The sequence below is a fragment of the Rhea americana genome, unplaced genomic scaffold, assembly GCF_003343005.1.
Source record: "Rhea americana isolate MKP2758 unplaced genomic scaffold, rheAme1 scaffold_5, whole genome shotgun sequence".
NCBI classification, from domain to species: Eukaryota; Metazoa; Chordata; class Aves; order Rheiformes; family Rheidae; genus Rhea; species Rhea americana.
The window spans coordinates 2,945,633-2,961,153 of NW_028186645.1; the positions used below are offsets into that span (position 1 = coordinate 2,945,633).

A 15,521-nucleotide genomic window follows, 5' to 3' on the forward strand; every position below is an offset into this window, starting at 1 on the left:
GGTCAGAAATCAGTTAACCCTAGAGTCAAATCATTTACTGAGGTTCCTTGGGAACACAAAGATGGCAACTCCCTGRGGCTTTTTGAGGATCCCCATGCAGGAAATAGCTGGCAGTACTGCTCTGCCCTGGTGCATCTTTCATTTTTGCAACGTGATACTGGTCAAAAGCAGCCTAGAGAACACAGTCTAATGAAAAGTGCATTAGGCTAAAAGTCAGGGGATGTGATGCAAGGATATAGGAAATCTGCCTACATATTGCCTGGGAAATCCACTGGAACTCCATGAACTTTCTGTGCTCTTTACTGGGCTACGTGCACAGAAGCGACACTGGCATGTGTGCTCCTGAGCAGACCCCTCACCGCAGCCCATCCGTGAAGGACCTGGGGCAGTATCGGTGCCTCCGAGGCTGTTTGCCCCCGCACGGGGGTCTGAAGGAGTACAGCAGCCCCGGAGCCGAGCGGGGAGCCGGGGGCGGCTCCCGCAGCCCGCGGCCGACGCAGGAGGGGGCGCGGGCACGACGGCGGCTCCGCGGGAGCGGAGCGGGGCGCGCTGCGCCCACCTGCAGCCCGGGGCGCCGCGGGGCCGGGGCCGGCGGCGATGCCCCACGAACAAAGCCCGCGGCGGGGCGCTCCGGGGCTGCTCCATGGGGCGAGACCGGGCCGGGCCGGGCCAGCAGCAGGGCGGGCTCCTTTCCCTGCCTTTCAACCGCGCCCCTCTCCCGACCGCTGCTCGCTCCGCGCACACGGCTGGGGGAGGCAGGGCCGGGAGGAAAGAAAGGGAGCCGCGGCGGGGCGGCGCGGCGGGGCGGCCCTTCCCTTTGTACCTGCCGTCTGAAGGCGCCAGGCGGCCCCGGTAACCCGAGCCGCCGGCGGGGAGCGGCGCGCTGGGGCCCGGCCCGGCCCGGCCCGGCCCGGCCCGGCCCCGGCAGCCAATGGGGCAGCAGGGGAGGGCCGGGGCCGCGCTCCGCCAGCAGCAGCGCCCGCCGCCTGGCCCGGCCCGGCCCGGCCCGGCCCGCCAGGAGGTGGAGCAGCCCGGCCCCGCCTCCCCGAGGGCTGAGCCATTCCGGGAAGGCTCCGGCTCCAGCTCCGGCTCCGGCTCCTGCTCCTCGGCAGCGCCGCACGCCGCGGGCGCCCACAGCCGCCGCCGCCGAACCGGGCTCGGCCCCGCATCGCGGTCGTGCGGGCCGTGCCGTGCCGCGCCGCGCCGCCGAGCTGCGGCCCGAGCGGCGGAGCGGGCTGCGCCGGAGGGATTAATGGTGCCGGCTTTCTGCGCGCATTTCGCGGGGAGCGGCGGGCTGCGGGGGGCGGCGGCGGGGCAGGTGGCAGGAGCGAGCTGGCTCGGGCGGGCGGCCGCCGCGCGGTTGTTTCGCCCGGGGTAAGTTGGCCGATTCCCTCGGGGGGCTTCATTCCGAGGCTTCCCTCCCCATTCACTGCCACCGCGAGCCCCGCTGGGGGTGGGGGAGAGGTAGCATTTTTTTTCTTTCCTTTTTTTCCCCCCCTCTTGGGTTGCTTTTTTATTATGGGGTCCGCGGAGGAGCAGATCTTCCAGGCTGGCGTTGCTCTTCTTCCTTGTCCAGCGCTCTGTGGAGGACTACAATATTTCTTCCCYAAGATGCTGCAGTAAATTTTAGTCCCAGGAAATCAGGCGAACAAAATAACCCAAATAACCCGAACCATTTGTTACTGTTTATGAACAAACGCTGTCTAGGCACAGATGATGGCAAAAAATTCCCTGGAAGGGTCTAAAGAAGACCTGAGCAAAATCTCAGAAGAGGAGATGCTGAGGTGGAGCAAGGAAGAGCTAGTGAAAAGACTGAGGAAAGTGGAGAATGAAAAGATGAACTTAATGGTGGAACACGGCAACTTAATGAAGGATGTGAACCGGCGGCTGCAGCTCCACCTGCATGAGATCCGCGGGCTGAAGGAGGTGAACCAGAAGTTGCAGGATGATAACCAGGAGCTGAGGGAGCTCTGCTGCTTCTTGGACGACGACAGGCAGAAAGGCAAGAAGCTGTCGAGGGAATGGCAGCGGTTTGGGAGGCACACGGCCAGTGTGATGTGGAAGGAGGTGGGCATATACCAGCAGAAGCTGAAGGACTTGGAGGCAAGGCAGGAGACCCTGCTGAGGGAGAACGTGGAGTTGAAGGAGATGGTGCTCATGCTGGATGAGGAACGGAGTGGGGCTGGTTCACGGAGCTCCATCGACAGCCAGGCCAGCCTCACCAACCTCAATGGTGGGTCAGGCACCAGGGACGTGGGGGATGGGAGCAGCACCTCCAGCACAGGCAGTGCAGGCAGCCCTGACCACCATCATCACCACCTCCACCACCACAAGCCTGGCGACAGCAAGGCCGGGGCCATGCGGAGGTCTATGGATGACCTATCTGCGCCCCTTCACCACCGGAGCATCCCCAACGGCCTCAATGGTGAGCCTTTCCCCAACCTCCCCCTTTGTCCCCCCGCTTGCTCATAGCAGGTGCCTCCGGCTTTGCCCTGCTCTCCTCTGCCCTCGAAGGTCTCTCCATCCGCCCTTGTCAGTGAGATGATAGATGCTTGGGGGGTTGTGTCCAAGCCATTCCCACTCCCTGCAGCTCCTTGGTGACCCCAAGGTCACCAAGAAGAGCAGTCGAAGTGGTCTGGGAGGCTGGGTAGGTGACCCAAGTGGTGGTGCTCACCTGACGCAGGGGCAAGTGGCTCTGTGGTGCTTGCACTGAGTGTGGTRTTCCTTGGCTGCATTACTGATATCTGGCATTGAGGGATGGAGGCTTTATTATCTGGAGGGTTTCTGTTTGTTTTGTCCTTTTTTTTTTCATGACGGACAGACTAAGCCTGTATTTTTAGAGTTAAAGAGAATTTATTTATTCCTTTCTTCCTCCTCTCTCCTTTACAAATTTTATTTTATCTTTGACTTGTTTGCATGCTAATTTGATGAGATTTATAAAAGCCTGGGTGAGATTTTGGAAGCAGTTGATTAGAGTCCAGGTGTGCCACATCACCTGTTAGCTCCCTGGCCTCCCAGGACAGGCTGGCTGTTGCATGCTGAACAGTTTTGGCTAGGTGAAACTTGGCTTCCCCACACTCTTTATCAGAAACAGGAGCTTTGCTCGTAGCAAAGAGATTGCTTTTGAAGGCACACTGTATTCATAAATTTGTTCAGCCTAGTCATTAAAGTTAGAAACAAGCTCCACTGTCAAATCATGCCAAGCCTCTCTGGCAGTCTGTAGTCCAGCAAATTTCTCCTATTGTCTAATCAAGCATTAAAATAATAATATTGGATTATCCTGGAATGTCTTTAAAATAGAGAAAATAGGGGAAATCTGGAAACTAACAAAATTTCAAATTTGACATCAAAAAGGAGTAGTCTGGCTGAGGGGGTTAGTAGGAATCAAATCAGGTACCAGACTAAATCTCTAGGTAAGACTCCTGGAGTTTTGGCCTTCTTAAGCCCTTTTTCCAACCAGAGGAGTAGCCTTTAGTTAGGGGTACACATCCCCCTCTCCAAGCACAGAAACTGCCCCCTCAGTCCTGTCAGCCAGCCAGCAGGGATGGAGAGCCTGAGAGATTGACTCCCACTTGTTTTCAGCTCGGGCTTGCACTGCGGGAGAGACCATGAGTCTCCAAAGGGTGAGAAGATGAGAGGGCAGGCAAGACACCAGGGAGGAGGGCAGCTGAATGAATCTGCCAAGTAATGGTTTCTTCTGTCCCCAGCGCTTTAACAATCCTGATGGGACCAGGGAGTGCTGGTCCTTGCCTTGGTGATTTATGGCAACTCCTCAGTGCCCCAGGAGATCTGAGGCTATGCAGCACTGATCAGGCTGGTGGTGTGTTCATGGATGAATTTGCCATGCTTGGTTCAGTTGCTGCAGCTGTGTTTTCCCAGTCATGGCTGGAGATGTTACAGCCACCTAACCCAGTAGGCAGGTGTTGCTGGTTATAATGGTGACCCGGTCATCAAATGTTGTGGGATACAGTAGGCATCTTTAAAAATGTATTTCCTTCTCTCCATCTTCTAGTGTTTTATTGATTCAAAATATCTTGTTTACTAATTTGCAGGTAGCTTCTACTCCTGATGTGACTTTATTTTTGTAAAGCATTGCTATTCACAGAGGCCCACAGTGCATGTGGTAGATACTGAGTGTGCCCTTATTGTTTTGRGATGGAAGGGCCTTGCAGCTCTCTTCTATGAACCTTAGACCAAATCTCTTTCTGGTACTACACTGTTGTCTTGATAAAGTTGGTTAAATTCATCCCTGTTAACCAAGGGGCTCCTGTGAATCTGAGGTACTGCTGGTTCCCATTTTCATGCTCAAATGCTGTATGTGGGACCTTGCCCAATTGCATCACCTGGAGATCACTGAAAGCTGAGTCTAGCATCCTACCCTATAGAARGAAACTGCAGGGAGCTGTGGCAAAGGACATGCGTATGTTTCTGTGCATGTTTCTGCAACCTTCCTCATGCTTTTGCCTATGAAGGAGCAGTATGGACTAACAAACATTTCGGAAATGACTGTAGGCTTTAGTGCCTTCTCTTTAAGGGGTGCCTGACCTGAACTGTGGAAGATTGTCACTATAGGAAGTATTGAAGCTAACTCTACAGCCAACCTGTGTGGCTTCCTTTCTAAGGACAGGGCAGATGTGATCAACACTCTTTAAGCCAATAATCCCTGTAAAGATGCAAACAAGCTCAATTTCTCCACTTAGGTAGTGAAGCTGTAAAATGATTTAAATAGTTGTCATTCTCAGATARCATCAGTATTCAGCAAGGCCATTTCGCTGAATGTGCCTTTGGAAAAGCCTGTGAATACGTATGCAAATACAAAGCTTATCTGGCCACTTTTTGACTGACAGCAAGAAGTCTGGGAAGCTTACTTGGGACCATGCGGTGCTGCCATTAATCCGGGGACACAATGTGTAAGATCAGGGCAGGTGAACACAAAGAATCCAGAAAGTCAGGTCGGTGGAGGAGGGGAGCTGCCCCTGAGCAGCCTCTGCACCGTGGGATTCYCTCAGTTTTTCCTAGACCTTCTCTGCTTTCAGTGCATGCAGGTGTGCTTTAGAGTTTAGCCTTTTTGTACAGTTTTGCTGATGATTTTTTTTTCCCTGTGGGTAAGAATGGAAGGGAGGAAGAGGAGAAAGAGTGGCATTACATTTATAGGTTATAAAATTCTGTCTGTTTTGTTCCTGTCTCATTTCTGTAAAACACTGTCTATGGATAAAGCAGAAACTGCCTGGCCAGCACAACTAATGCAGTAATGAACAGTCTTCACRTGCTTTCTTTTGGAGGGCAGAAGCAGATCCAGGGTAGAATTTAGCATCTGTACTAAAAGAACATGTCAGAAGACTTTGACAACTGATAAGAACAAGGTATGGTGAGCTGTTTGCTAGATGACTATACATACTATAGGGAACTAGAAAATCGTAAAATGCGCTTCCTCTGGTACTGGTATCCTACTCAGGCTTCATGCAGTGCTTTGCTTTCCTAGGCATTAAGCAGGATGGTTTCACTTGATTAATGCTTTTCTGAAAGAGTTGGGAGCATGGCAGCTGTTAAATGCTCCTAGGAAAGTAGCTTTTTAATGAAATCTTGGCAAGCAAAAGTGGATTAAATATTCCTTCCTTTCTCTTGAACAATCCTTTTGAAGTGAGTTGGTAAACCAGAACTTGATTTATTGGCCCCAGTGACCTGGCSCAAGGTGAGGATATGGACTTGGAATTCTAGATTCATAAGATATATTCAGTATAGATAGTACCAGTCAGGATTTTTTTTCTTAAAAAAAAGAATCTGTGATTGATCTTTCTTTCATTTTTCCAAAGTCTGTTTATTCTTATAACTGACTTTTTGGAAGCCAGTACCTGGAACCCGATGACCAAGTAACTGCTCATGGAAGATAAGGAAGCTGATACCGTGAAATGAGCTAATCTTGGATGACACAGATAATCTTATGCTGCTGTGAATATTCTGCTGGGATTGAAGGGGAAGTCTGTTGGGTTTGAAAGTAAATAGTGTTTCCATTTTCAGTTTACTTGCATATAAGGATGGAGCTTAAACTGCAGATATAGAGACGCCTCCAAGCTGTGTGATGGGAACTGGGCTCTACCCACAGGTCCAGGACAGAAATCTAGGTGCAGTTGCTGTGTTCTGCTTGCCCAAGTGCTTTGAGCTTACTTTGCATGCACAGTAGGAGCCTAAGTGTATGGGCATAGTCTTTCTAAGCTTTTGGATTTAGGCAGCCCAGTTGGAGCTATTGCCTTTGCTACTGCTTGTTTTCTGCCAAAATAACACCCCCCCCCCCAAAAAAAAAAAAAAAAAAAAAAAGTGCAGCAGCATTGGGTCATATTAATGTGACCTGAGGGAAGTAAAAAGCCTTCAGGTACCTTAGTATATGTTCCTGGACTGTGAGGTATGTGAGACAACTGGGAGGATTCGAAAGATCCCTGAATCCAAAGAAAATGCTTCCACTAATTTTAGGTGTCTCTAGATCTGACTGAAATGACTGTTTATCCAGTAACAGTCTACAGGAGGACAGTTGGCTTTAGTGGGATTTGTGTGCACATCTGGGACACTGGAGARCTGATAATAAGGAGCAAATGTGCCCTTGGTGCCAGTGCAGAACAAATCAGCCTTGTCTGCAGGGGTTGTGCCTGTGCCAGTCATGGTGAGCTGTCACCAGTGCTGTTAGGGTACTGCAGGCAGGCAAGGTGTGATTTTTACCAGTCCAGCTTAAYRCTGCCTTGAGACAAGGGTACGCGCRCGTTGTGRCTTTCCTCGCCTACGCTACAAGCCTGGAGTGATGTAGACATGCTAGCTGCTGATGTGTAACTGGGACAAAATCCAGTGTGTGCAAGGCTGTCAGGCTTTAATTCTTCCCCCCCCCCACCACCACCCCCATAAGCTAAATTTTCTCTTTAGAACTTTTCATTCACCTTCCTCAAACACTATTTGTTCTGGGTTCCCAAAATTAGTGATGCTGTTCCCAATGTCTCCTTGACTTTATTCCAGTTGGGTAGAACATTAATGTATTTCTTTGTCAACACGAACAGTATTCTAAAAAATATTCTTACAAAACGTCATCAGTTGAAACCAAGAGTGGTCAGAAAGGTCTGCAGGAAAGCTGTGGCTACAGCATGGCCTTCACCCCAGCTGTGGTAGAGGCATTAATCAATWGCCTATCACTGCTATCTGCTCCAGTGGAAGAAGAATGGTCTTTCTAGATGAGGAGGTGGGAAGATCTCTAGTTCTATTGATTCCCACTTGTAAATGTCCACATATTTACCTAGCAGGTACAATATATTACATTTAAAATGGTGGCAAAGAGAAATAGCTGTTCCTTGTGGGTTGATATTGATCTAGTGCWTTGTACTAACTTCTCTTCTCACATCTTTAGGCCAAAATCCTTCTTTTTTYTTATTAGAGTATTTATAGTCAGTATACATAATATTTACTAGGACACATTAGTGAGGCCTCTGAAAAGAGAAGATGCAGAGGCAGAAGTAAGAGGTGATGTTCAATTTCAGGTATTTAGAATACAGACTTCAGCACTTGGGGCTCCTTGAGCTCCCTTTGTATGCAGTGAGGAGAAAGAGTTGCTTCCATGTCACAATTCACTCAACCTATGTCTGCCTTAGCAGGAGAAGAGTTGCACACTGAACATGCCCTTTCTTTCCACTGATGGGAAGGCAGTATAGATGAATAGTTCATAGGCAATCATCTAAAGTCAGGTGAGACAAATCCTAGTCAAGGTGTTGAAGTGACCTTTGTTCACTCTTGCAATGCAGGTGTGCTAGTCCTGGTGAAAGGCAGGAATTCAGTTCTCAAGTCAGGTGGTCAACCCTTGCAGTCCCTATGTCGAGTCAGCACAGCAGCCTGGCCCTCATGTCAGAGAAAGCCCYCTTCTCTCTAAGGGAGGTGGGTGCATCAAGGCTAAATAGCCTTGTGAATGTTGGTGTGGAGTAGTGGCTTGGCTTGGCTGTTTGAAAAATTACTATCTTTCTTATCAATAGCACTTTTTGCTTTTTGTCCTCTGCATATTGCATTAACTTTTTTTTTTTTTGATACTGCTATATTTAACATGACAGTATTTCTGTTATTGTAGGCAGCTACATGAAAGCTATGTGTAATTAAACCAGGAAACTTGCCCTGGGTTGATATCCTAGATGTTAGACCTCTGTAGAAATACCTGTCTCCATCTCTTCTGTAAGTTATTGAGCTCTGCTAATAGGTTTGCAAATGCTGAGATTTCAGACACTGACTGCAGCTTGAGTTTCTTACAACCAGCAGTTTTTGTCCACTCCTCTAAGGGGCTTCAGTGTTGGGAGTGCTCAGCTTGAAGTATCTTTTTTCTTTGTCATTTCTCAATCTCTCTCCCTGCTAGGGTGTTGAATGTGTCAGCCCTTTAGAGTCTGAAACCTGAGGGTAGCTGGTATCTCTGAAAAGAAGGCTTGCGACATGTAAACKAGATACTAAAACTGGACCTTATCTGGAAATGTATGCTCTCCGCTAGTGCATTCTTCTTTTGTTTTAGTCTCTCAATTYTCTAAAGAGACCTTTTGTTCTGAACTGTCCTGTTGAAGGAAAAAACTTRTATTGATTAAAAGGCAATTTTCTGTAGGCCTTTGATGGAATTATCCACTTACATTTGTCAAATGCAATCAAAATAAGAGGAATAAGCTATGTTGGTTAAATGTAAATGGTTTGGTCCTCTGGAGGCAAACTGAGGATTGAATTAAATGGAAATCTGAATAAATGGCAGGCATGGGAACCCAAAATTCAGCTCTGGCATGTGCTATGTTTGGTGTGTGCGAGGAGAAGAGGGGCACAAACACTAATGCTGAGCGAGGCTTAGGAGAAGTGTTGCCTCTGAAAGCTTGAGTGTTGAGGCTTTGGTGGAGCTGTAKGGCCCAGGTGTGTTGGCGCTGGTGTTATTTTCTCCTGGGGAAGGGGCAGGGCAGTGGCCTTGCTTGTGTCTTGCACGAACACAGYCACACCAGCGCCTGCTGGTGTTGTCCCCCTGGCTATTCCTGTGGCATCCTTCTGTGTTCGGGCTGCCCTCGGGAGATGCGCTGGAAGCAGAATAAAGATAGAAAATGGCTGATCTCACTGATGGGCAAGATGTACGTGAGAGGCTTAAACGGGCAAAAACGTTTGGTGTACCTCCTGAGGTGTGGTGGAAGGCAAATGAGAAGATTTACAAAGCCATTTAAAATAGATTGAAAACACTTGACCCCAGGAAGGCTGGTTAACGTTGAAGTTCTCCCCACACTCACAGTCGAGCTGTAACGTATCCCTCTGCAAAACACACAGCAGTGGTGGCGGCCTYGTGCAGCAGGGGAGATCTGGGGCGGTGGGTGCAGCTTCCCCGAGGCTTTGCAGCGATTGGCTAGGTTTGCATCTGCATTCTGTATTTTTAACGTGACTTTTTTTGTCTGCAAGCCAGAATTCATCCTGCCCTGTCTCCAAATGTCATCATCCCCTTGTGGTTAACTTGCTGCAATTCATGAAACACTTGGCTGCCAGAAATAGTTATGTGTAGAGGTTCCCCCGTGCGCGGAGCGGGCAGAAATTTGCAGGCAGCGCTGCTAGGCGCTCGCACACTAACATGTCCACCAAGAGGAAGTTGACCCACTTCTGCAAATAGATAACTCCTGGCAGAAAAAGTAACACTGTCTCAGAGAATCTGTCTTTCTGTTGCCTACTGAATTGTGAAGCAAAAAGCAGGCTAGCTCCATCTTCTGAATTAACAGTTGTGCAGCACAGTGCTCMCCATTGAAATGGGAGTGTGTAAAGCAGCCCTTGAGCTGAGGAGGGCTTAAAATGGCCACAATTCTTTTCTTCTTTTTTTTTCTTTTTTTTTTTCCTGATAATGAGTGCTTTTGTTAGTGAATGAGGTGTGCACAGTTCAGGACTCGGCTATTCTCCGGCATTAGGAAACACTTATCACCACGGCAAATGAAGGCTGCTGTACAGGTTATTTTGAATACTTTGATGTTTGCTCAAGTCTGGGCTGAGACCATTTATGCCAGGTTACCTCTGTCCACACGCGTAGAGGCGTGTAGTCTTCCCTCCCTCAAATTGCATCTTCTTGCCTTGGTGTTTGACCCGCTCGGAAAGCTCGTTGCTTGTAGYGGCTCTTTGGGCAGCTCATGGTTCAGGTAATCGAGGGCCGTGCCTGGTACGGCAGATCCATCTTCACGAGCAGTTCCGCTCTGCGGTGCGGTGGGCAGGGGCAGGTCGCGGTGAGGGAGAGCGGCGGGTCCTTCCCTGTCCGCCCTCTCGCAGGCTATGAGGCAGGAGCAGCCCGGTGCCCGAGGGAGGTTGTGCCTCYGGGATCTGCGGGTCCGTTTCCCCCGTTGCCCTGGTCATGTCCCCCTCCTCCTCCTGGCCAGCGAGGCCGCGTGGTCAGCTTCCCTAGGGGTTCTCCTGCAGACGGGCCTCTTGAACGGTTGTCCATGGTGCAGTAGGCATTAATGTACGGCTGGTTAATTAATCAGTTAGATTTGAGACTGGGGTGCTCCACAGCTCCCAGTGCTGACAGTATTGAAATAGTGTCACTTGACTTAGCGGGTGACTACAGACCTTCTGCTTCCAGGGACCTTACTGTGTAGCTGAAGCAGCCCTAAATCCAATGGGAATTAGACCACTCTGTTCAGTGAGGTTCTCCTATAGCTTCATAGGACTGGATACCTCAACTTTGGAGCTATCTGTGGAGTCCCAATGTGGTCCTCTCTAATGGAGGGAGCAATAGGGGAGGAGTGATGGGCTTATGATCGGAGGGCACAGACCAGCTGTAAGCTGCAGATGAAAGAGGGACATGTTAGCTGCCTAAGTAGTTGTATCAACCCAGGCTTGCCGGCAGAACTAGTTCAGTTTAATCTGGAATGCTCTGAATTCAGCTGTTGTTCTGTCCCCCAACTCCAGGCAGTGAAACTCAAGTCTGCATGTTGCTTCCTTTTCCCCCTKTTTCATCCCCAAACTTCCCTGTCTGCTGGGGATTCATTCTCATGCAGAAAAGTCAGTGGCATTTGARTATTTGTGGGAGAAGGTGGAAGGAGATTGTGGAACAAGTAGATGGAGCAGGGCTGAGGAGGAGGCAGGAGAGCAGATACTTCACTGCTGTTTCAAACTGTCTCTGCAGCAATAGGATGCTCCAGGGCTACCTATGCCTGTGGATTGGGCAGCATTGTCTGATCTGCCCATGCTTTCCTGGAATAACGAAATGGAGCTGCTTGGAGCCGAGAGCCCCACTTCAGCGCGGCAGGGAGAGCTGTGGAGTGAACGCTGCTCCATCCTGTCCCAACAGAGGTTGCCACAGAAAAGAAGGGAGCAGATAAAAGAATTGCTCTAAGTTGATCAATAAAAACAAACCATTATTCAAAAGAAAAGGAAAAAGTAAGCCTTACAGCCTTTCTAGTCCCCAAAGTTTAATATTTCTATGGAAACCACTGCAAGCAAGAGGCTTACTGTCAGTATCCTTGTCTGATTATTGGGGATGACTAGATTTAAAAACTGTCCTCACCCACATCTTCTACCCCAGATCATCTGCAGACAGGTTGCTGCATATCACAAATGCAAGGTTAAATCCTACATGCCTAGTTTCTGACTCTCCATTAAGTGCTAAACATTCTCTGGAGGGCTTGCATCCATCTTTCATGTGCAGTTTTTTACTTGCTAAGGTACATTTCATTCACTCTGTGACACTTATTGATAATGCCTTGTCTTATAAGTGCCACTTCTGTCAGTCTGTGCTTCTTGAAGGATGACTGTGACTTTGTATCTGGYTGTAGACCATTTAGTAGTACGGTATCTCTCTGTGCCCAGTGAAGTTACTGCAGAAACACTGTAGGACTTGAATAAAGTTCAGACCTAGGGTCTTCACAATTGTTTTAGTCTTTTATGCAAAGGAGGTTCATGTTATCCCTAATCTGCACAAATGGACATAATTTATCCTATTGTCTATTTTTGTCTAGCCAGATGACTACCTGTCGTCATATATATATATATATGTGTGTGTGTGTGTGTGCGCAGCCGTTCACCATTGTCATGTTGATGTTTTCACTGCTTTCTTCCCATTTTTATTTTTTGCATGATGCACTAGAAGTGGCTTCAGGAAAACCTACATACTAGTCCCACCATTTTATGCTGGAATAGTATGGTCAGGTGCTGACGGAGTACTGGTAATAAAGATTACTTATTTTGGTTGATGCTGAATCTTTTTCAGCCCCTTGCAAAGGTATTAAGAAGAAGCTTATTTTTATGTACAATTTTAAAGCACTTTTGTGATGCACAGTATTCTTTTGTCTTTCTGAATTCTCTTATCTCCCTTACCTGGGCTTACTGTCTCATGTTTGTGTGTTTCTCAGCAGCTGAATATAAYTTTGATCTATGCTTTGGATCTATGGAGCTTTTAATCCCTTTCCACTGAGTTAAAAGGTTGTTTGCTGTTGAATGTGATATGTAGTTATAGGTTATATGATCTTCACCAGTGGCCCATGCATCACACAAAGATGGCATATTGTGAAAAACTCTGACAGAGTGTCCCCTTGTTCGTTATCCTGATTGCAACTCGAACCCAGCACTTGAGTGAGGCAATCGTCTGCTGCTTTGGGATTGCTGATACTCCTGTCCTTTAGTGTTACATGCATGTTATGTACTCACCTTCTTTATTTCATTTGTTCAGTCTTTTTGTTGCGATGTTTATTTTTGAGGCTACAAATCAGTTGGATATTTCAACCAGTAAAGCAGGTTTTCTGTCTTCCAAGTCTGATAATGTTTGCAGTGTAATTTCCTCCTGGAGTTTTCCCTTTTCATCCTCTTTAACTGCTTTTTACACCTCTTAAAACATGAGGATCAGTTTTTAAAGCCTGCACATTTATTCCTCTTTGATGTCCTGAAACACGATAATGTATGCCTTGTTTGTGGAGATGGCTCTTCAGGAGTGGCTGAAGGTTTCAGTTTTGCAATATAATTATTTCTGCAGTTTCCAGTCCTCCAGGCCATGTTGATATAGCTGCGTGTGAGTGAGTGATATCCAGCTCAATATATTTAACCGTCTTCTGAAAATTGTTCTATTTTAGTATAGCTATTTGCTTTCTGGATGCTGAGCGGTTTATTTAGAAGTGTGTTCTCCCATGCTTGTCTCTGGCCTTTTGTAACAAAATACAGTCCTCTGTTCATATGAGGTCAGTTAAGACTATCATTTTAGATTTAAGATAACAGAAGAAGGATGGATGGTTTTGCAGCTACAGTACTGGATTGGGTTCTTTATAATATATTTGTACAGTGCTCAGTAGGGCTGAACCCTTACCTCAGCTGGAACCTCTAACCATGGCTATGATACCAGCGATAASAAACACAGGCTTTGAATTATATAGAGCCATCAAGGAAGGAGCAGCCCTAGAGCTTTACAGTAACTAAAACTCCAGATATTTCTAATTCCCAGTTCTGGAGTTGCTTGAAACCCTGTTTCAACTTTACTAGGGTTAAAGGGCTTTAAATGTTGGAGTGCTTCTTTCTGTATTGTATTTACCTCTTAGAACAGCAGGTTATTGATCAGCTATCAAAATTAAAAGCATGTCAAATAACAGAATGAATACAGATGAGAATACAGAGCGAAGAAGAAAGAACAGTGTTTGCCTCTGCTCAGATAGACCTAGGCAAGACAAATACAGAAAGATGATACTGCTGTCTCGGCATTATCAGGACAACGAGTTACCTCCGTGTCTTTCAGAGACCCCATCTGTGTTACCTAGTTGAGAATTATATACATATATTTGAAATGCGTGTAATGTTTATCCAACAGCCTCGTACAGTTTGGGCTAAGGTTTGGATCCACAGCCATGAAGTCAGTGGGTCCTTGTTGTCACGTTACTCTCTGTTTTGATGCAAAGCAGCAGTGTCTTTGCTGTAATTGCCATTCCCTCTTTCCAATTAAATTCTTACCTGATCCCTTGATTGCTCTATTTCTGACTCCACTAATTTGGTAACTCCTAATAAGCCCTAACTGAAAAGTCATCAAAGTCGCTCTTGTGTGTGAACCCAATGTTTCTTAGCCACCTTTGGCTTTTATTCTCATTTGCATACTGGAATTCATAGGGAGGATCTATTTGTCAGTGTATCAGCAAATCATTAGAAGGGTGACAAGACTGCAGTAACTCTTCCTAGGCAATTATGTATGAAAGGTTGTCAGTATGAGTAGTATGGGAAGTTAAAAGCCTTAATTTTCATTTGGAATTGAAACCCTAATGACTTTCCACTCCCACAGATCATAAAGACCTTATTTCAGCTTCAAGTTGACCAAAAAAGGAGGGGAGCTCTTTTATTACATACTATTTTGTAGAGAATTTTTATGAAAAAGCAGATTTATGAGTCACCATTCTATGTATAAAAGATAATTACTGGAGTGTGAGCTTCAAAAAGTGACATTTTATGACTTTGCCACTAGCCATGCAATGCAAGCTTTTGCTTTCTCTCTTTTCAATTAGTTAAGTTAAACAACATCTTGGTTTGAAAGGACTAATTATACTCCTGTTTGTTGTTTGCCTTGTACACTAAATGTTTTCTATCTGTAAAGCTAAGCAGCGAGGGGAAAGAAAGGATCACCCCAAATGAATGCTGCTTAATTATTTAAAATCATAGATGTAGATCCTGTGGGTTTAAGTGCATTGTTGTATGCAGTCACATCCATCACTTGCTTGCACGGTAGTAAGGAAGAGAAACTGGATCACGCAAATCCTTTCATTAACCCTAGGATGCATAATTAAGTTCCCGTGGAAGTTTATTCTGTAACATTCTTCTAAACAGCCATGTTTAATCTGTGCTTATCATTAAAACTACATGTTTATCCACTTTGGTATTTTTTTTTTTTTTTTCTATATGTATGTGGAACATTTTGTAACAATGGCATGCATTTCYTAATGCAAGGAAGAGTTAAGGGAGGGTGTATGTATACGTATACACATGGAGCGTACACAAGTTGTATTCCTGCATTGGCTCTACAGTGGTAGGCCAAGAGTTTGCACAGTGGCAAGTGATCCTGAGCACCTCAACTTTGGGGGTGCAAATACTAAAAGGACCTCTCCTGTTCAAACAGCAGGTCTTCCACATTTTTAGAATATTAAATGCTATGAAAGTAATTCAGACTTGGCAGTATCTAGGGTGACTGGCTAATTTTTCAAAATCTTGGGCAGGTAACTGTGTACCTGAGTAAGTGTTGCTAGACTGCTGTAAAAGCCCTCCATCAGTGATGGGCTAGGTCTTATGAGCTTTCTGATGCCATAGTTGTGGAGACAAGTCTGCTCTGAGTCCTGCAAGATGAGGAATAGATCACGTAAACAGCAGCTGATTCAGTTGTTCCCTGCATGGAAAGGTTTCTATTTTTCCCTTCAGTTCCTGAACTCTGGCTCATTATAGCATCTTGGCCAGGTTGGATAGGAAAGGTTTTAGATGGAAAATCTGCTGTTGTGTCCTTTCATTTTGCCTTATTTGGAGAAAATTAGAAGGCTGTTCTTTTTTTCTTTTCTTTTTTT

The 15,521-nt window shown here is 46.8% G+C and overlaps 1 protein-coding gene across 3 annotated transcripts in view; it reads left to right on the forward strand.

The window, feature by feature from the left end:
- The first annotated feature begins 1,079 nt into the window (after positions 1 to 1,079).
- Positions 1,080 to 15,521, forward strand: part of CCDC85C (coiled-coil domain containing 85C) — a 116,918-nt gene continuing 102,476 nt past the window's right edge. For all 3 annotated transcript variants that reach the window (XM_085317468.1, XM_085317466.1, XM_085317467.1), the window contains exon 1: positions 1,080 to 2,425. In XM_085317468.1, coding sequence (XP_085173594.1) covers positions 1,714 to 2,425 — 712 coding nt within the window. In that variant the 5' untranslated portion in view covers positions 1,080 to 1,713. The remainder of the gene's footprint in view (positions 2,426 to 15,521) is intronic.